Source organism: Podarcis pityusensis (assembly GCF_964106645.2).
Source record: "Podarcis pityusensis genome assembly, chromosome: 16".
NCBI classification, from domain to species: Eukaryota; Metazoa; Chordata; class Lepidosauria; order Squamata; family Lacertidae; genus Podarcis; species Podarcis pityusensis.
Genome location: NC_138041.1, coordinates 5,113,209 through 5,134,753, shown reverse-complemented (window position 1 = coordinate 5,134,753; position 21,545 = coordinate 5,113,209). Strand labels below are relative to the sequence as shown.

The 21,545-nt window shown below is 46.2% G+C and overlaps 1 protein-coding gene and 1 long non-coding RNA gene across 2 annotated transcripts; one reads left to right on the top strand and one right to left on the bottom strand.

Moving 5' to 3' along the window:
• Window positions 1-840: 840 nt before the first annotated feature.
• Window positions 841-19,522, top strand: APH1A (aph-1 homolog A, gamma-secretase subunit). The gene is made up of 7 exons (XM_080984854.1): window positions 841-1,000; window positions 6,428-6,598; window positions 9,003-9,076; window positions 10,132-10,254; window positions 13,470-13,597; window positions 16,148-16,271; window positions 18,026-19,522. Exons 1-7 carry the CDS (start codon window positions 888-890, stop codon window positions 18,088-18,090), a joined length of 798 nt encoding a protein of 265 aa, XP_080840980.1. The 5' UTR covers window positions 841-887; the 3' UTR covers window positions 18,091-19,522.
• LOC308465229 lies at window positions 19,028-21,146 on the bottom strand. Its single transcript, XR_013980374.1, has 2 exons — window positions 19,993-21,146; window positions 19,028-19,518 (listed from the first exon to the last, which is right to left on the bottom strand). It is a non-coding gene; the product is annotated as an uncharacterized lncRNA (long non-coding RNA).
• Between the last annotated feature and the right edge of the window lie 399 nt (window positions 21,147-21,545).

Below are 21,545 nucleotides of genomic sequence, written 5' to 3'. Positions count from 1 at the left end.
TCTTTTTTATGTATATAATTTTTATTAGTTTTTTTAACATATCATTTTCAACAGTAATTAAACATACTTTTACATCTTATTCAAATTTTTGACTTCCATCAATCCTGTCTGAAAATTTTCCAATCTAATCTCTCAGTATGCATTTCTTATCTTCCCTATTACATTTCAAACTCATAACCAATATCTCTATCTTTTTCTACTTTGTAACACTTCGTATATTTCTCCTTACAAAACGTCTTGTAGTCCTGCTAGCCTAATTTGTCGATTACAGTTGCTCTTCAAATAATTCATAGACTTCTTCCAATCTTCTGTAAATCTCTGGTCCCGCAGGTTTCGAATCCTTCCTGTCATTTTGTCCAATTCTGCATAGTCCATTAATTTCATCTGCCATTCTTCTTTCGTCGGAATTTCTTCTTGTTTCCATTTCTGGGCTAACAATACTCTTGCCGCAGTTGTTGCATATAAAAACAATTTAACATCTTGCCTATTAATGTCCTGACCTATAATATCAAGTAAAAATGCTTCTGGTTTTTTTTAAAAAATGTATATTTCAACATCTTTTTTATCTCATTATATCATTCTATCTATCTCATTATATATCATTCTATCTATAAAGAATATCTATCTAGCTTTAGAGGAGGTCCCCTCTACCCTATTCGCACATCTATGGAGCTGAGGGCGGGGCGAGTGTCGCGCACCGCCCTTTGCCCGCCTCTCAACTGAGGGACTACAATTCCCATGAGGACCTGCGGGACCGGCCCTCCCTGTGGGCGTGGCTTCCCCTCCCCGCCGTCTCCCATTGGCCGCCTGTGGCCCCGCCCGGGCTCCCTGCCGGAGCTTCATTCCCTGCCTGGTTCCTGCTGCCTCCGGCGCTGCTTCTCGGGGCGATGGGGGCGGCGGTGTTCTTCGGCTGCACCTTCATCGCCTTCGGGCCGGCCTTGGCCCTCTGCCTGCTCACCGTGGCCGGGGACCCCCTGCGCGTCATCATCCTGGTGGCTGGGTCAGCAGGGGGCTGATTTGGGGGGGAGGGGGACTGCTGGGGTGGGAATCCCCTCTTCTTTTGGGGGGGAGGAAAGTGGGTCCCGGTTGGGGGAGGGTGACGGGGAGAGGGGGCTCCGGGGCATGTGCAGAAAGACCTTCCGTGGTAGGTCTCTGCCTAGCAAAGACAGGAACGTTATGATTGAACGGTAAATTGCAAAACAAAAAACAGGATTATTCCCACATTTCCTGTTTGCAGGCAGAGAGATCATAGCCTTGTTTTGTTCACGTGTTTTTTTGTTCTTGTGGAGAGGAGAAGGCTCTGGCCCCAGCCTCTCAAAGAGAAAGTGGGAGGGCTTTCCATAGAATCATAGAATGTAGAATGCAGGGACCCCCTCAATGCAGGAATCTCAACTAAAGCATCCACGAAAGGTGACCACCCAACCTCTGCTTTAAAACCTGCAAGGAAAAGATCTCACCGCTTCTTCCTGTCGGAAAGTTCTTCCTGATGTTTAGCTTGATTGCAAAATGACGAGGCCCACCTTTTCCTTTTAAGGCAGAGATGATAGTCTTGCTCACAGGTTATTGTGGAGCGAAGAGAGGAGTCGGGGCATGTGCAAAGCACTTCCTTTGCAGGCCCCAGGGGGCAGGGAATTAATGACAGATTGCAAAATTGTTACTCCCACTTTTTTTCATTTTAAATCGGAGATCACAGTGTTTTGCTTGGTTTTGTTTTGTTCATATAAGGTGCTAACTTCCACCCACTTCCATGGGTGGAGTAAGCTCAGTTTGAGTAGACCTGTAGAGGGTTGTGGGGCCTGGAGTGGGGGAGGGGGCAAGAGCAATAGGGCTGGTGGCAATAGGGCTGGTGGGTGGAGACCTCTTTTTCTAGGGTCAGGGGAGGGGCTTCTTGAGGTTATGAGGGTGATATGGAAACACACTTATGATGGTGAGGGTGGGGAGGGGGCTCCATGCACAGAGCCCACCCATTGAAGGTCCCAGTGTAGCAACAAGAGGTTATAACTGATGGGTTGCAAAATTATTATCTCACCTTTTCATTTGAAGGCAGCTTAATTATATTTTGGTTTTTCATTTATGTTTGCTTAGGTAACCATCTCTATATCCATACTTTTTCCAGGGAGTGAAGTCCCGTTGTAATCTGTCATTTTAGTTCTTGGTGATTATTTATTTATTTGCACATAACCGCGCAACGATGTGAAATCGCTTAAGCGGCTTACATAGAAAGGCGATTCTCTAAATTGCTTTGATATGCTATCATAGGAAGCAACTCATAAATGGAAATAAATAAATAAATAAACAATCCTTTTTAAAAGAGAAGAAAAGCATACAGTGGTACCTCGGGTTACAGACGCTTCAGGTTACAGACGCTTCAGGTTACACACTCCGCTAACCCAGAAATAGTGCTTCAGGTTAAGAACTTTGCTTCAGGATAAGAACAGAAATCGGGCTCCGGCGGCATGGCGGCAGCAGGAGGTCCTATTAGCTAAAGTGGTGCTTCAGGTTAAGAACAGTTTCAGGTTAAGAACGGACCTCCGGAACGAATTAAGTACGTAACCAGAGGTACCACTGTATTTCTCTCTCCCTCTTATTATAACCAACCACACAGTGCAAAGTGGGTGGGCATAAACTGGCCCATTTGCAGTTTAATGGCCAATTCTGCCCACCTGTGCCCCTTCCCACCAAGACATTAACTAACTTTTCAGTCACTTCCTCTTCCTTTCTCCCTGATAAAGCATCCGGTTTAAAATACTGTACTATCTTAGCATCAGTGCTGCTACCCCAGCATGGAAATAATAATCATTTTTTAAAAAATCAGAAACCATTTTTCTTGTGGTTTTTCTAAGGAGCTTGTCAGTCTTAAGATCTCCTGGAAGTCACCCAGTCTTCTCTGGGTCCTCTTCCCTTAAAACCCATATTTTAGGACCAGTGGGCTTTAAACAGAGTCAGACCCTTGGGTCCACCTAGCTCAGTATTGTCCACTCGGACTGGCAGCAGCTCTTCGGGGTTTAAGGCAGTGGGACGTTCCCAGCCTGACCTGAAGATTTTGAGGATTGCACTGTGGGATCTCCTGCATGCAAAGTATGTGCTCTTATCACCAACCTGCAGCCTTGTCCTCATGATCCCAAATAAAGGGATTGATTTACTGCTTTGTCAATGATGTTGCAGATTTAACCCCAGACCTTCTGCGTGCAAGGCAGGTTCCCTACTGCTGAGCCAGGTCCTGTTGGCTGTGATTTATTTTTTTTGCAGAAGTTACAATCCACGTCCTTTCCTTGTTTATTATTGCCTCCAGAGTGTAGGAAGCCGGGTCTGGAGCACATTTTGCTGGTGACGACATGCTAGGCTCTGTTGCAAATGGCGGGAGCTTGCTATGATGAGTTTTGGAGATGTATTGAGAGCAAGCAAGGTGGGGCCGATGCCTTCCTCTTCCTTGCATTTGAAGCCTGTATTTGTAAAATGTGCCTGCAGCATTTATTCCCACTGAGAAAATCACAGCCCCAAAGGTGCTAAAACGTCCCTTTGGAAACTGCAAGAAAGCGCCTTTGGTTGACAAAAGGGGGCATTGTGTGTGTCCTCTGCAAATGTAGATTTTCCAGTTCTGCTGTTTATTTACAAAAGAAAAAACCCCAAAGCCTGCATTGCATTGCATTCCTTCCTTCCTTCCTGCAATGGAGCACATGACAAAAGTTTGCATGTGACCGAACTTCCCTTAGATAGCTCAGAGGAGAGAAGTTAGATACATCGTCGGCGCATGACAGCCTTAAAGAATTTAAGCAGAGCTTTCTGATGCCTCCAACTCAACCTGTCTGGTTTGTGGCCGGTGCCGGGCTCAGAGACTTCTCAGGTATAAAACTCAAAAGGGTTTCTGAAGTCCAAGATCAGATATCCAATTGTGGTAGCAAACCCTGAGTGTAAACAGTTGCACTACGAAAGGAACAGGCCAGTTGCTGTCTCTTAGCCCAGGCATAGGCAAACTCTGCCCTCCAGCTGTTTTGGGACTGCAACTCCCATCCTTAGCTAACAGGACCAGTGGTCAGGGATGATGGGAATTGTAGTCCCAAAACATCTGGAGGCCGAGTTTGCCTATGCCTGTCTTAGCCTAACCTACCTCGCAAGGTCGTTGTGAGGATAACGTGGGGAGGGGGGAACTGTGTATGCCACCTTGAGGTCTCTGGAGGAAAGGTGGTTGTTGACATCCGTCTGTTTCGAGAGACGATGGAATGTGCCTCCGAGGTGAAGTCAAAATTGCTGTGTTAGCCACACCGAAATGACCTCCTTGGAACGCAACCTGGGCAGTGTGTCTGGAGGTCCTGGGCTGCTCAAACGACAGACAAGACCCCCCTCTTGGCCTCTGATGTGGTCCAAAGGAAATCAGAGCAAGACGTTTGGCACCAGATTGGCTGCAGTACTTGCCGGAAGGAGGCGTACGAGGTGTCTTAGGGACTGCACTCTGCATTTGTGTAGAGCAGCCGTGGCGAAGGGGCTTGAATAACTCAGAGAAGCTATGAGCTATGCCATGCAGGGCACCCAAGATGGACAGGTCATAGTGGAGAGTTTTGATCAAACGTGATCCACCTGGAGCAGGAACCGGCAAGCCACTCCAGTATCCCTGCCAAGAAAACTCCATGGACAAAGACAACAGGCATATAAAAGTTATGACGCTGGCAGATGAGCCCCTCAGGTCGGAAGGCGTCCAACATGCTACTGAGGAAGAGCGGAGGACAAGTACAAGTAGATTCAGAGCTGATGAAGCGGCTGGGCCAAAGCTGAAAGGACGCTCAGTTGCGGATATGCCTGGAAGCGAAAGGAAAGTCCAATGCTGTAAAGACTCCCTGGAAAAGACCCTGATGTTGGGAAAGATGGAGGGCACAAGGAGAAAGGGACGACAGAGGATGAGATGGTGGGACAGTGTTCTTGAAGCTACCAGCATGAGTTTGACCAAACTGCGGGAGGCAGTGGAAGACAGGAGTGCCTGGCGTGTTCTGGTCCAGGGGGTCACGAAGAGTCGGACACGACTAAACAACAACAACAACAGCCTTTCTCAACCTGTGGGTCCAGAGATGGTGTTGAACTACAACTCCCATCACCCCTAGCTAGCAAAGCCAGAGCTCAGGGGTGATGGGCATTGTAGTCCAACAACATCTGGGGACCCACAGGTTGAGAACCGCTGGTGTAGAGCATGGGTAGGCAAACTAAGGCCCGGGGACCGGATCCTGCCTAATTGCCTTCTAAATCCAGCCCACAGACAGTCTGGGAATCAGCATGTTTTTACCTAAGTAGGATGTGTCCTTTTATTTAATATGCATCTCTGGGTTATTTGTGGGGCCTGCCTGGTGTTTTTCCATGAGTAGAATGTGTCCTTTAATTAAAAATGCATTTGAGGGGCATAGGAATTCGGTCATTATTTCCCCCCAAAAAATATAGTCAAGTGTCAAGTGGTACTCGGAAGCATTCCTGCCCCCCAAAAGGCATGGGAGAAGAGGGGCTGTTCAACTCAGCTGTTGTCAGCCTGAGGCTCTACAGCTGTTTTGAACTACAACTCCCATCAGCCCCAGCGGTAGTCTGGAACATCTGGAGGGGCCCTAATTTTGACAAAGGTTGGTCCTAGCTTCTTCCTGCGAAGCAGAAAAAAATTCTGCGTAGTAGCTCGTGATTTAAAGAGGTTGCAGAAAGTGGGTTACCCTGGTGTGAATCTCTTCACCCCAAGTTCAGAGTAAAGTGGTACCTTGGTTCTCAAACGCCAAAAACCCGGAAGTAAGTGTTCCGGTTTTCGAACATTTTTCAGAAGCCAAACGTCCGACGCAGCTGTCAGTTATTGTTTCTGGGGCACCTGCACCAATCAGAAGCTGCGCCTTGGTTTTTGAACATTTCAGAAGTCAAACAAACTTCCGGAACTGATTAAGTTTGGCGCTTTTGTTTTTGCTATTTAATTAATTAATTAATTTAGAGGCTTTTTCGGTTAATTTGTTTTTATGTGGAACCCAGTTCAGCTACTGATTGATTGATTGATTGATTGATTGATTCTGTGACTGTGGAAATGGATAAAAGCCCCCCAAACCAAACAATGACTATCATCAGTGAATGCAGTTAAGAAAAAAAGTTAAATTTAATTTTTATCACCTGCAATATCGTCTTATTTATTTTATAGTACAGTGCATTGATTATTGCTTTCATTTTATGGATCAGTGGTCTCGTTAGATAGTAAAATTCATGTTAAATTGCTGTTTTAGGGGTTGTTTTTAAAAGTCTGGAATGGATTAATCCGTTTTGCATTGCTTTCTATGGGAAAGCGCGCCTTGGTTTTGGAACGCTTTGGTTTTGGAACGGACTTCCGGAACGGATTAAGTTTGAGAACCAAGGTACCACTGTATGTGCACACCTGTTGATAACGGTTAATGTCCTTTTATTCCTCTCGCTGTCTATCCAGGGCCTTTTTCTGGCTGGTCTCCCTGCTCCTGGCCTCTTTGATTTGGTTTATTTCGGTGCATCTGAGCGACCGGGAAGATGGGCGTCTACAGTACGGCCTTCTGATGTTTGGGGCGGCTGTCTCGGTCTTGCTCCAGGAAGCCTTTCGCTTCGCGTACTTCAAGCTCCTCAAGTAAGAGTGCCTTGCTAAGCTGTGGCAAATAGTCCCACTTCTGCGCCAATGTTTATTTTAGTTTTTATTTATACTTTTCAAATTTATGCATTCCAATTAGTTTTACAATCAATTTAACATTTCGAAATTTGACTTCCTTCTCCCTCTTTCTGCGGCTCCTTAAATTTATTTTTTAATATCTTCTGCATATTAAAATTCATTTGACTTGCTCATTTAATTATCTCCTGTAAATATATACTCTTATAAAACTGCGGGTCATTACAATAATCCTGCTAATGTTTTTATCTGTTTACAATTTATATGCAAATATTCGATAAACCATTTCCATTATTTTATAAAAAAAAGTTTGTTATCTTGATTTCTTATTCTTCCGGTAAGTTTCACCATTTCTGCATATTCCATGAGTTTTTGTATCCATTCTTCCTTTGCTGGGACTTCTTCCTCTTTCCACTTGTGGGCAAGTACATTCTTGCTGCTGTAGTAGCATACATAAATAAATTTCTGTACAATTTAGGTAGTTTTGTCCCTATACTGTAATTCCCAAAAGAAAAGCTTCTGGGTTTTTAAAATAAAAGTTATTTTGAACATCCTTTTCAATGCATTATATGTCATTTCCCAGTAAGCTTTAACCTTACTACAAGACCACTTCTGTGCCGATTCTGGGTGGCCCCAAAGACATCAGCCCTGTAGCTGATATTTCCTTCCTAAATGCAACAAAAGGTGCCCTTCAGAGGTGGAATCTTTTTGGCTTCGTCCCTGCCCAAAACCTGGATTCACTGCTATGGTTCTCCAGAACATAAGAAGAGCTCTGCTGGATCAGACCGGCGACCCACTTAGTCCAAATCCGGGTCTCACGGTGACCAACCAAGTCCCCTTAATAGGAAACCCGCAATCAGGACCCACTGTTCCCTCCTGCAGTTTCCAGCAATTGATATTCAGAAGCATTTCTGCCTCCAGCCATGGAGACTGAGCATAGCCGTCATAGCTAGTAGCTGTCAATAGCCTTTTCTTCTTCCACGAATTTGTCTAATCCCCTTTTAAAGCTGTCTGTATTGGTGGCAATCACTGCTTCCTGTGGCAGCGAGTTCCATAGTTCAACCATGCACGGACTTGCCATATTTTTCCGTGTATAAGACGACCCCAATCTTTTTAAACCCAAAATTACCGTATTTTTCGCTCCATAAGGCGCACCTGATCATAAGGCGCACCTAGTTTCTAGAGGGGGAATTCAAGAAAAAAATATTATTTAAAGGGAGCGCTGAGCAGAGCTTGTATGGCATCCCAGGCTCTGCTCAGCGCTCCCTTTACAGAGCCGGGTGGAGTGTGTGTGCGGCTCTTGGGGGCTTTTCCTGCCTGCCTCCCCCCTGCATTCGCTCCATAAGACGCACACACATTTCCCCTTGCTTTTTAGGAGGGAAAAAGTGTGTCTTATGGAGCAAAAAATACGGTAAGAAATTAAGTTGTTTAGCTTTGGGGGGTGGGGTGGAGGAGGTCGCTTCCACCAATCGCTCACCCGCCTGCCTGCCACTGCCGATCGCTTGCCATAGCCACTGCCGATCGCACAGCTCACTGCAGCCGCCAATCACCTGTCCAATCGCTGCTGCCAATCTCCTGCTTGCTTCTGCCACTAATTGCACGTCCCCGCTTTGCATTCACTATCTGTGTATAAGGCGATACCCAATTTTTGCCTTATTTTTTTTAGCAAAAACCATCATCTTTTTCATGGAAAAATACAGTAATTTTATTTATTTCCCTTTGTTGCCTTACTGTTTCCAGCACTTGCTTAAACCAATATCTGTTTAGGCAAGGCCCTGTCCAGACTGTTTCTTTTCATTTACCTTTGATTTTTAATTACTTACCCTTTGAATGTTTGTAAATACCTTTTTATAATGGTCTTTTATTGATAAATTTAATGCAGCGTCCTTTAAAAAAAAAGAACACCACTCAAAGGTTTTTTATTACAATCAAGTGGTGTGTATAAACCTTGTTGAATAAATAAAAGTAAAATTGATCCATCCATCTCCTTTATATGCATACAAAGGATACAATAAATCAAAACATAAAATTGGAGTCATAAAAGGAGATAGTTTGAGATAAAACTAATAAACAAATGGAAAACAATTGTTCACTGAAATTTCCTAAATAAAAGATGGCAGGGGGAAATGCAGCAGTGCATCGCAAATAAAATGGAGTATGGTTCAAAGAGTCGGAACCTAGGAGCTCTTGGGTAAACATGGAAGTTTTTAAAGAGGCATCCGGGGATTATTTAGTTTTGATTCCTGCATTGCAAGACTACCCAACCTTTGATGCTTCTTCCAACTCTATGCTATAAAAATCTCGTGACTGTCTCTGCCTCACAAACCGCCGACCAATTTCCTGCTTTCTTTTTGCATCCTGCCCTCAGGAAAGCTGACGAGGGGCTGGTGACCATCAGCGAAGACGGCCGGTCTCCCATCTCGATCAAGCAGATGGCATATGGTGAGCGAATTGCTGGCTGTTCCCTTTCTTATGTGTCTGTCTCCCTACGTGCGCCACAACTGTCGCTGAAACAGTCCCTCCTTGTAGAATCCAGATGTCCTTTTTTTTTTTTTGCTAGCTTGGACCAAGAGCCCTTTTCTGGCCTTAAAAAGCAGCCGCCTGTAACCAACAAAGCTAAAGCAGAAGCCCTTTACACTTCAGAATTCGGTTTCCTTTAAAGCTCCATTTTCAGAGCGGTCCCTCCCAAGTGAAATACAGTGGTACCTCAGGTTACATATGCTTCAGGTTACAAACTCCGCTAACCCAGAAATAGTGCTTCAGGTTAAGAACTTTGCTTCAGGATGAGAACAGAAATCGTGTTCTGGTGGTGCAGCGGGAGGCCCCATTAGCTAAAGTGGTGCTTCAGGTTAAGAACAGTTTTAGGTTAAGAACGGACCTCCGGAACAAATTAAGTACTTAACCCGAGGTACCACTGTAACAACTTTGCTGACTTTTTCAGACCTCTAATAATAGTAATAATAGTAATAATAGTAATAATAGTAATAATAGTAATAATAATTTATTATTTATACCCTGCCCATCTGGCTGGGCTTCCCCAGTCACTCTGGGCGGCTTCCCAAAAAATATTAAAATACTGGAATACATCAAACATTAAAAGCTTCCCTAAACAGGGCTGCCTTCAGATGTCTTCTAAAAGTCTGGTAGTTGTTGTTCTCTTTGACATCTGAAGGGAGGGTGTTCCACAGGGCGGGTGCCACCACCGAGAAGGCCCTCTGCCTGGTTCCCTGCAACTTGGCTTCTCACAGCGAGGGAACTGCCAGAAGGCCCTCGGTGCTGGACCTCAGTGTCCGGGTAGAACAATGGGGGTGGAGACGCTCCTTCAGGTATACTCTTGAGTTGCCCTTCCCCTGTGTGTGCAAATTCCATTATAAACAGCTCTCACGATGGTGGCTGCTAGTCGGAAAGCGATGTCCTGTAAGATGAGGCACGGCATAGCAATAAACGTTCTCAGAGTGGTGTGAAATTTGGTTTGTCCTTCGTACTCTCTTCCGCAGTGTCGGGTCTCTCCTTTGGAATAATCAGCGGGGTCTTCTCCGTCATCAACATCCTTGCGGACTCCATTGGGCCAGGCACCGTGGGAATCCATGGGGATTCGCCCCATTACTTCATTACTTCAGGTATTACACACCTGTAAGGTTATATCGTATTACAAAATCTGGGAGTAAGAATTGCTGGAGGAAATGTGGAGTGATGGGAACGTAATAATAATAATAATAATAATAATAATAATAATTTTTTTTTATACCCCGCTCTCCCCAGCCAAGGCTGGGCTCAGGGCGGCTAACAAGCAATAATAAAAACAAGTTGAATGATTACAACTTAAAAACAAAATTAAAATACAACATTAAAGTATTGAAACATTAAAATAATAAAATGTAGCCTCATCGTAGGAGGAGAAGGAAAGGAAAAAAGAAAGAGAGGGAGGGAATCAAATTGGCTCCAAGCCAAAGGCCAGGCGGAACAACTCTGTCTTACAGGCCCTGCGGAAAGAAATCAGATCCTGCAGGGCCCTGGTCTCATGAGGCAGAGCGTTCCACCAGGCCGGAGCCAGTGCTGAGAAGGCCCTGGCTCTGGTTGAAGCCAATCTAACTTCCTTAGGGCCTGGGACCACTAGGGTGTTGTTATTTATGGACCTTGAGGCTCTCCATGGGGCACACCGGGAGAGGCGGTCCCATAGGTACGAGGGTCCTAGGCCGTGAAGGGCTTTAAAGGTCAAAACCAGCATCTTGAACCTGACCCTGTACTCCACCGGGAGCCAGTGCAGCTGGAAAAGCACTGGGTGAATATGCTCCCATGGCAGAGACCCCGTGAGGAGCCTCGCTGCAGCATTCTGCACCCGCTGGAGTTTCTGGGACAGCTTCAAGGGCAGCCCCGCATAGAGCGAATTACAGCAGTCAAGCCTGGAGGTGACCGTGACATGGATCACTGTGGCCAGGTCGGGGCAGGAAAGGTAAGGGACCAACTGCTTGATGCGGCGAAGGTGGAAAAATGTCGCCTTGGCTGTTGCTGTAACTTGCGCCTCCATGGAAAGGGAGGCGTCAAGGATTACACCCAAACTCTTAACGGAAGGTAATGGCACTAATTGGGCCCCCGCAAGAGAAAGGGAGTTGGTCCGTCATCCCCATGCCATCCCGACCCAGCCATAGGACCTCTGTCTTCGAAGTCATATGTGGTGGGATTGTCCGTTAGTTAATGAATTCCGGAAACAGATTGGTATAGAAATATCGGGAATTGTGGGTAGGAAGGTGGAAATATCTAAATTAATGGTTCTTATTAGCCTGAGTGGCACCGAGTTAGAAACAAAAGAGGAATGTAAATGGGTAAAATTGATGGTAATTGCAGCCAGACAAGTTACAGCGAGTAATTGGAAAAACGCAGAAGAGCTAGGGGTGAACCAATGGAGGAAAAAACTGAAAAATATTATAATCTTAGAATATCTAACTGTGAAGATACATAAAATGAAAGGGTTTAAGATCAGTGAGGAGGATTGGTTTGAGAAGATATTGAATTATTTGGGCAGGTCTGAACAAATTGGGGCAATTAAAATGTTAAAAGTTACAGTGGTGCCCCGCAAGACGAATGCCTCGCAAGACGAAAAACCCGCTAGACGAAAGGGTTTTCCGTTTTTCGATGCGCTTCGCAAGACGAATTTCCCTATGGGCTTGCTTCGCAAAACGAAAAAGTCTTGCGAGTCTTGCGATTTTTTTCGCTTTCCCCCCCCTTTTCTAAGCCGCTAATAGCCTTTTAGCCGCTAAGCCACTAAGCCTTTAATAGCCGCTAAACCGCTAATAGCGCTAATCCGCTAAGCCGCTAATAGGGTTGCTTCGCAAGACAAAAAAACCGCTAGACGAAGAGACTCGCGGAACGGATTAATTTTGTCTTGCGAGGCACCACTGTAAATAAACCTTGTGGAGGGAGGAGTGTTAAGGTATGTATAGAATTGTACATATAGCTGATTTGAATATGTTATCATTGATTATGTATACCCAATGGATCAGCCGCCTGGGGGGTTTCACTGTTTGTTTTCACTGTTTGTGTTTTGGTTCTTGGTTAGAAAAAAAATTAACTTCAGGTGACATTCTTTTGGGAACATAGGAAGGCCATTGATACTGAGCCAGACTTCTGGGATCCATCTAAGTTCTCAGTGTTCACTATGGGGAAACCTTTGGCCCTCTAGAATCCTAAAAGAGAACATGTAGAATGGTCTCAGCCCTTATATACCTGACAGACACCTGCACTCCCCAGGTGAGGATAACCAGCTTATCAGGTGGCCCATTCCATACAATAGAGCAGACATCCCCAAACTCGGCCCTCCAGATGTTTTGGGACTACAATTCCCATCATCCCTGACCACTGGTCCTGTTAGCTAAGGATGATGGGAATTGTAGTCCCAAAACATCTGGAGGGCCGAGTTTGGGGGTGTCTGCAATAGAGAAACAAGGCCTTCAAGGTTGTGGTATCTCTCATTTGGAATTCTGACCTCTAAATATTGGAGAGGTGCTGTCTCTGTTGAGTTTTCTGTTTTATAATTTAAAAGATTCATTTAAACAACCTTAAAATATCAATGACTTCTTCTCTTTCCATGGTTCATTTTGCATAACATAAATCCCTGCATATTTTATATAAACTAAACCATTCAGTAATCCATTATTGCACCCATCAAAGCTTATTTACACTGTCGAATTTATCTTAATGCTGCCAGCGTTTTCAAATGTACACAAATTCCCCCCACATATTCAATAAACGTTTTCCAATCTTCTTTAAACATACATTCTTCTTGTTCTCTTATTTTATGAGTTAGGTCTGCAAGCTGCACATACTGTATTCTGTCAGTTTAAGTTGCCATTCTTCTTTGCTTGGGACCTCGCTCGTTTTCCATTTTTGGGCTAACAGAACACGGGCCGCAGTAGTAGTAGCATATATAAATAACCTTTTTTTTGTCTAGAAGAGATCTTGCCTAGTCTTCAGTGTGTAGTGGGATTGATGTTAAGAAGTCCGATCACTCCTGCCTTTGGGAGGAAGGATATATGTTTAACAATAGATAAAATAAAACACGCACCCATCATCTCTGAATGTTGGCTAATGGGAGTTGCTGTCTAAAATTTTCCCCTGCCCTGCTCCACACTGACTAATAAAGGCTTTCCAGTAATGGGACAATTGCATCCCTACCTGGGGTGCTGGCCACTTGGCAGTCCAAAAAAGATTGTCAAATGCTTCTCTAAACTGGCACTGTCCACATGGAACAGACTGCCAAACCACCGATTTTGAGAAACAGCGTAAATCGTACTCACCGCAATATGGCTTGACCATTCTCCCGCCCTCCTCCTTTCAGCCTTCCTCACGATGGCGCTGGTTTTCCTACACACGTTCTGGGGCACGATCTTCTTCGACGCCTGTGAGAAGGGCCGCTACTGGACTCTGGCGTTGGTGGTCATCAGTCACCTGGTCACGTCTGGCTTGGTGAGTAGAATGACCCGTGTTACATCGGAACATCAGGAGAGCACTGTTGGATCTGGCCCCAGTCTATTCCAGCATCCCGTTCTCGCAGTGGCTGAATGCCTCCAAGAACCTAGGAATTCAGATAGACTGCCCCTGGAGCTGGAGGTTCCATAAGAAAGTCCATAAGAAAGAGCCCTCTAGCTGGGTGAGGTTAGCGGCTCATCTAATCCAGAATCCTGTTCTCACAGTGGCTGAGCAGACACCCGAAAGGGAAACATGCAGAGAAGACATGGATGCAGGAACACTCCTGCATATTTCTTCACGCAGCGCGTGGGTTAAACTACGGAACTCCCTCCCGCAAGAAGAAGAAGGAGAGTTTGGACTTGATATCCTGCCTTTCACTCCCCTTAAGGAGTCTCAAGGGATGTGGGTGGCATGTGAAACCACAGAGCCTAGGGCTTGCCGATCAGAAGGTCGGTGGTTCAAATCCCCGTGACGGGGTGAGCTCCCGTTGCTCGGTCCCTGCTCCCTCGCTTTATTGGCCGAGGGAGCCAGCGTACAGCTTCCGGGTCATGTGGCCAGCATGACTAAGCCGCTTCTGGCGAACCAGAGCAGCAAACGGAAACGCCGTTTACCTTCCCGCCGGAGCAGTACCTATTTATCTACTTGCACTTTGACGTGCTTTCGAACTGCTGGGTTGGCAGGAGCAGGGACCGAGCAACGGGAGCTCACCCCGTTGTGGGGATTCAAACCGCTGACCTTCGGATCGGCAAGCCCTAGGCTCTGTGGTTTAACCCACAGCGCCACCCACATCCCAACTGAGCTAGATGGGCCCAAAGGTTTAGAGAATAGCTTCTCTCTCTCTCTTGTAACCTTAGATCTTGGGGATATCCAATGAAGTTGAACGCTGGAAGGTTCAGGACAGATAAAGTACTTCATCACGCAGTGCATAGACTGTGGAACTCGCTCCCACAAGAGGCAGTGATGTCCACTAAGTTGGGTGGCTTTAAAGAAGGACTGGACAAATTCATAGAGTGAAGCTATCAGTGGCCACGAGGCACAACGCTTACGTTCTACCTCCACGGCCGGAGGCGGCAGTGTCTCTGAATTCCAATTGCTGGAAACTGCAGCAGGGGAGAGATTCTCTTGTGCCCGAATTCTGTTTGTGGGTTTGCCACAGGCATTGGGTGAGAGCACGATGCTAGACAAGATGGGCTTGATCCTGCAGGCCACTTACTTTGTTTTTATGCTGTTCATTTATCCTGTTGTTTATTGGTGGGGTGGGGAGTTCTCCATTTAATAGTGAATATTGAATTCACACAGTAACGTGAATAGTTTTATTCCTGCGCCCCTTTTAAAAATCTTCTGGTGTTAAAGGTCTCAAATGACGTGTGATATCCCGGCTCAGTTACAACCACCCCTCTCCCCAGATTTCCAAAGGCTTTCCTGTGCGCTTTTCCAGGTGTTGCAAAGGAAAGTGAGGCCTTCTAGCAGGACTCTTGATTTGTTTTCCTCGCACCCCCTACCTGCTTCACTCTTCTCCTTAGCAGTGTAGGAGGAGAAGAGGATGGTGGGAGGACATTAAATGCGAGATTTGCAGTCACATGAAAACCATCTGGCCTTCTAGAACAGCAGGGAATTATCCCCTAAGCCACATCGGTCAGCCGCAGTTGCCGTGGAGACGAGCCTGAGCTGCCTGCTTTGAAGAGGTTTATGGGATGTGGAAGGGATTGGCAGCAACCGCAAGGAGAGGATACAGGATCAGATCATACAGCTGGAAGGGCCCTCCCTAGGTCATCCAGCCAACCCCCTGCAATGCAGGAACCACAGCTAAAGACTGGATATGGAGCTCCATCTGGTACGCAGGCTGAGACTCTACCTGCCTGCGGACTGTCTCGCCAGGGTGTGCGTGCTCCAGTTATCTCCCACTTGGACTCCTGCAATGTGCTCTACATGGGACTACCTCTGAAGGTGACCCGGAAACTACAACTTACCCAGAATGCGGCAGCTAGACTGGGGACTGGGAGCGGCCGCCGAGACCACATAACACCGGTCTTGAAAGACCTACATTGGCTCCCAGTACGTTTCCGAGAACAATACAAAGTTGGTGCTGACCTTTAAAGCCCTAAACAGCCTCGGCCCAGTATACCTGAAGGAGCGTCTTCACCCCCATCATTCTGCCCGGACGCTGAGGTCCAGTGCTGAGGGCCTTCTGGCGGTTCCCTCGCTGCGAGAAGCCAAGTTACAGGGAACCAGACAGAGGGCCTTCTTGGTGGTGGCACCCGCCCTGTGGAACGCCCTCCCATCAGATGTCAAAGAGATAAACAACTACCTGACATTTAGAAGACATCTGAAGGCAGCCCTGTTCAGGGAAGCTTTTAATGTTTAATAGACGATTGTATTTTAATATTATGTTGGAAGCCACCCAGAGCGGCTGGGGAAACCCAGCCAGATGGGCAGGGTATAAATAATATATTATTATTATTATTATTATTATTATATATGGAGCAGATTTATTGTGGTCTGAAATCCTTTGTTCTGAAATCCTCTCTTTTTCTCCCGTCTCCACAGACGTTTCTAAATCCTTGCTACGAAGCCAGCCTCATCCCCATCTTCATCATCACCTTCTCCATGGGGGTCTGGGCCTTCTTCACCGCCGGAGGTTCCCTGAGGAGCATCGTCACCTGCCTGTCATGTGAGGGTCGCACTTCTGTGTGGGAGAGGAACGGGTGCAGGGCAATAGCTAAAACAGACCACCACCCCCAGTCCACCTAGGTTTATACAGGCATGGGTAGGAGCAGAAACAGCTTGCTTAACCTAAGCAAATACCGTATTTTTCGCTCTGTAGGACGCACTTTTCCCCCTCCAAAAATTAAGGGGAAATGTTTGTGCGTCCTATGGAGCGAATGCAGGCTCCTTGGCTTCAGCGATAGCAACACGAAGCCTCCGAAGCGCAGAGGGAGCGCTCCCTCCGTGCTCCGGAGGCTATGCGTTGCTTTTGCTGAAGCCTGGAGAGCGAGAGGGGCTTTAGGTATAGCCACCTGAAGCCTCCGGAGCACAGTGGGAACTCGCGCTGCGCTCCGAAGGCTTAGGGTTCCTTTTGCTGAAGCCGGGAGAGCCAGACTCTCCCGGCTTCAGCAGAGAGGGAGAGCTGTGCAGCGCCCCTTCAGCCAAGCGGGAGGAGAAATGGAAGGGGCTCCGTTTCTCCTGCCGCTTCACTGAAGGGGCGCTGAGCAGAGAGGGGGATTTTTTTTCTCTTGTTCTCCCCTTCTAAAACAAGGTGCGTCCTATGGTCAGGTGCGTCCTATAGAGCAAAAACTGCGGTAGCTTTAGTTTAAAAAAAAAATTAAAACCCAAGTTTCTAGTCCATATGTCTGCAGGGATTTCAAGTGTTTGAGCCTTGTTGGTTTAGAGAAAAAGGCAGGGCAAGCAAGAGGTGACGTGATAGAGGAGTCTTATCAAATTCTGCATAGCATGGAGAAAGGGCAGAGAGAAATGTTTTCCTCCCTCTCTCATAACATTGGAACTCATGGGCTTTGGAGTATTCAGGACAGATAAAAGGAGTGCTTCTCCACACAGCGCCGAGTTAAACTTGGGAACTCGGTCCTGCCGGAGACAGCAATGGTTCCCAGAGTGGTTTAACAGCCGGTTCCTTCTTTCCAGGGAATTCTGGGACTGGTTTCTCTGGTGGGAACAGAGGGTCTCCTCCTAGCAACTCTCAGCACCCTTAAAAATCTACAGTTCCCAGTGGTTATGTAAGCTTTCAGAATATTTAGAATTAGCCAAATCGACAGGCATAATAAGACAAAAACCAAAAAGCGAAGTGAAAAAAGTGCCTAAATGAATACCTTAAAAGTCAAGGTTCGAGGGCAGAAATCTGAGTCTGGAATAACCTTGTGAAGTGAAAGGATAAGAAAGAGGGATTTATATCTAGATGTTAGGATAGAGATGATCAGGAAAACAGGAAGACACAATGAGAGGTAAAGGAGGTGCTGTGGGATTGGTGGAAGTCAATGTTTGTTTTTCTTTTTAGTGTTTATATTATTAACTTGTAAGATATGGATTTGTGGTTTTTTTGTTTTTTGAATGTTGGTTTTTGTGTTTTGTGTATTGTTATTTTTCAATATTTTTCGTGTTGTTGTGTGGAAAATACTAATAAAATTTATATATATATATATTTTAAAAAGAGATAAATATTCTGAAACAATAATATATATATATAAAATCTACACTTCCCAGGATCCTTTGGGGGGAAGCCATGTCTGCCTAAATTGATCCAGTTTAAAGTGCTTAAGATAGGGCCAGAGTCTTACTAGCAGACAACTGGCCAAAGATTGCCCAACTGGCAGCAGCGACCACCCAGATAACGTGGTTTAGATGGAGTCTAGCCAGTGGTTGCCTCTATACGTCTGTCTTTCTCTGTCCTGACACAGCCCCCTTTTCTTCCAGGCCGGCGGAAGGAAGCTGACCAAGTGATGGTCTACTCTGCACTGCAGCTTCCTGTGGAGGACTGAGCCCACCCTTTTTCAACATCCTGGATCTGAGGATGCTCCTGAGGACCACCCAAGTGCCCTTCCGTTGGCTTCAGCCTCTGCCAATCAAATCCACGCCCTCTCTCTTCCCTCCCCCTCTGTCTGGGAGGCACAAGTCCAGAGTCGACCCTCCTAGCCCAAGGGATGATTCCTTTGGCCCGAACTGACAGCTCTGATGGCAGGATGATAACTACTCCCAAGAAGAGCTCATTACATATTCCACGTGCTTGGGAATTCAGTATTCCATGTGGTTGGGAATTCAATATTCCATGTGGTTGGCTTCCCTACCGTCCCTCCAGTGTGTGTAAGGAGGTATATTTTCTTGACTCTGATCTGCAAGAGGGAGAACGTCGGTTAATCTCTTAAGCAGTTTCATCTTTTCGGTAGAGGCAAACAAGGCCACGTAATTTGTCCTCCGATGTTTTCTTGGGACACACAATTTCTTGGAGCCAAAATGAGCCCCTTTTCCCTCTTCTTCAACGTCGGGGAGCTCAGGATATACAACCAGTTCTCTTTCTGGGATGTGTGATGTTGACGTAAAAGTGGTGCGAAGTTTGTTGTGCCTAGGCTAGGCGCCCGTTACTCCTGGTCGGCAACTTTGGCCAGAGGGCCAAGAGAGGAGAGCAGGCCTGCTCGACCACAATCCACCCTCCTCGAATGAAGCAATTCCCATCAGCATCGTAATAGCAACTGGAAGCTGGTTGGAACTGTTCAAGAAGGCCCGGATTTGGCCCTGCTGCTGTGAGTCGCCGATCCTGCTCTAATCTGCAAAGAGAGCACGATCCCCTCAAGTGACCAGGTTACTCTAGATCAGTCTTGCTGACGGCAGTGAAGGTCGGTCACCCACTTTTTGCTGTTAAAACTCCCAACCTGGAATGATCCCTTGTTCTGAAAGAATCCTTCCTCTGTGTGCAATTGATTTTGTTTTACTGTCGTACTTTTTCACGGACAAAAACTGAACTGAAGTTTCTTTTTTTTCCCTTTGAGAGGACAGAAGAGGTGGCGCATGAAAAGCCTTTGGACCTAAACGCCTTCCTGTTGTCCTCGATGCGTTGAAACACTGGAGCCCTGGATTTTTAATATATGTGTGTCTGAATGCGCGAGGGCAGCCCTCCCTAAGTTGTTGGGGGCTCCCAGCTCCCAGCATTCCCTTGCTCCTTGGCCATCGTGGCAGGGGCTGAAGGGAGCTGGACTCCTAGCAATATCTGGTGGGCCACAGGTGGACTCCCTCCCTCAATGCTAGCTGCGGTCAAGCCCAAGGACCACGAAAGATAGCAGGTCCCTTAGACGATGAGAGCGGCCTTCATGGGATATTTGAGGAAGGGAAGAAGAAGGTTTAGGTCCAGTTCAGTGTGTACGGTTGCCATATTTCAAAAAGTAAAAATCCGGACAATAAAGTTGTGGATCTATCTTTCTTTCTTTCATTACAAAAAACTTTCTTTTCTTTTCTTTTCTTTTCTTTTCTTTTCTTTTCTTTTCTTTTCTTTTCTTTTGCTTTTTATTGAGATTTAAGAACACCAACACCAACCAACAAAAACATCAAATCTTATTACATATATCCTACTTCATGCTCCATAGAGCCGTTGACTTCCGTCCTTCCCTTCCCCAAGTTTTCTTATTCCAGTCTATAATTCACAGTTTCATTGGTTAAAAATTACACCGTGACATAAGATTTAATTCAATCCTGCCAGCGTTTTTATATTTCTGCACTTCTCACTTATATAAACCATAAATTTACTCCATTCTTTTTGGTACTTCGTCTCCTCCTGATTGCGAATTCTGTGTGTCAATTTTGCCGTTTCAGCGTATTCAACCAACTTTATCTGCCATTCCCTTACAGTCGGAATCTCCTGTGACTTCCACTTTTGGGCTATCAAAACTCACTCTTTCTTTCTTTCTTTCTTTCTTTCTTTCTTTCTTTCTTTGCAAAAAAACCCCAACTTCCAACATGGATTTTCCCAGACTTTTTAACCAGTTATCAGAAATTCTGCCTGGACGCTGTTTTTGGCAGACAAATCCCGGATATGTCTGTGAAATTCTGGGCATATGGCAGCCCTGTGAGTGTGGAGTCACCAAGGGCTAAGTTGGCACCTCCGACTGAAGATGGCCGTGTGGCTGCTGGCCAGTGCCAAGGCAAATAGGGCTTTCTCCATAAAGAGGAAGAGTTTAAATGATTCTGTCCCCCACCCACTTTCAAACAGGAACAAGAGAAGAAGGCTGTCTCTCCCTCTGGATTTCCCCCCCAACTCTATGGTTGTGGCTGCCAGCCAGTGAGCAGCAGTATTGGAACCTGGGGCAGGAAAGCACTTGTGCTGCAGCAGGAAGTTTTAGCGCCATCTGCTGGCCAGGATGTGCCACTGCATCTACATTAACATACTGCTGCTTTGATATGTTGGGGAAGGAAGAGGCATTTAAAGGGTTTGGGTTGTTGCTTTTTGACAGATCACCAGTCCTTTAAATATAGAGATATATATTGAAGCCAGGATCCTTCTTCCTATCATCCCTGTTGCTGCAATGAATAAAAGGACTTCTCTCTTGTAATAGGGCTTCCTGCGTTGGGAGTGGCAAAACGCCATGTTATTATTATTATTCTACAGGTGCAAAGGGTGGCGTTGCTAGGGATGGGTAGAACTGTTATAAATGTCTCCTGTTGGTTTTGGTGGGGGGTCTGGGATCCCATCTTCAGGATTGCAGTTGGCACGATTGCACTCAGGCAAGGAAAGGGGGTCTTTGCATGAGGGAGATGTTTTGACGCTGTGTACCCCCCCCCCCAAAGAATCATATACGGTGGTACCTCGGGTTAAGTACTTAATTCGTTCCGGAGGTCCGTTCTTAACCTGAAACCGTTCTTAACCTGAAGCACCACTTTAGCTAATGGCGCCTCCTGCTGCCGCGGCGCCACGGCTGCACAATTTCTGTTCTCATCCTGAAGCAAAGTTCTTAACCCGAGGTAATATTTCTGGGTTAGCGGAGTCTGTAACCTGAAGCGTATGTAACCCAAGGTACCACTGTATTGTATTTTAATATTCTGTTAGAAGCTGCCCAGAGTGGCTGGGGAAACCCAGCCAGATGGGCGGGGTATAAATTTATTATTATTATTATTATTATTATTATTATTATTATTATTTATCAGTTTGGCCTATGCCCTTTGGAACAGCAGGAAACAAACTTGCTCCATCTTCCATGGGGCAGAAGGAAGAGGTCCGAGGGGGAGTTTTCCTCCCCCAACCACCAGCAAAAGCCCAGAGATACCCCACCTCGCAGACCGAGGGGTCTTCTTTGCTGGGAAAGGTGGTGTTTTTAAAATGCCCACCTCTCAGAGGCCTCTGGCTATTTTTGGCAGGGAATGCAGGAATCAGCTGATCCTGTGTTGGCAACGCTCCCTGTGCCCCCGCCACAAACTGCATTCCGCTCCCAAGTGGCGGCTGGTGTGGAAT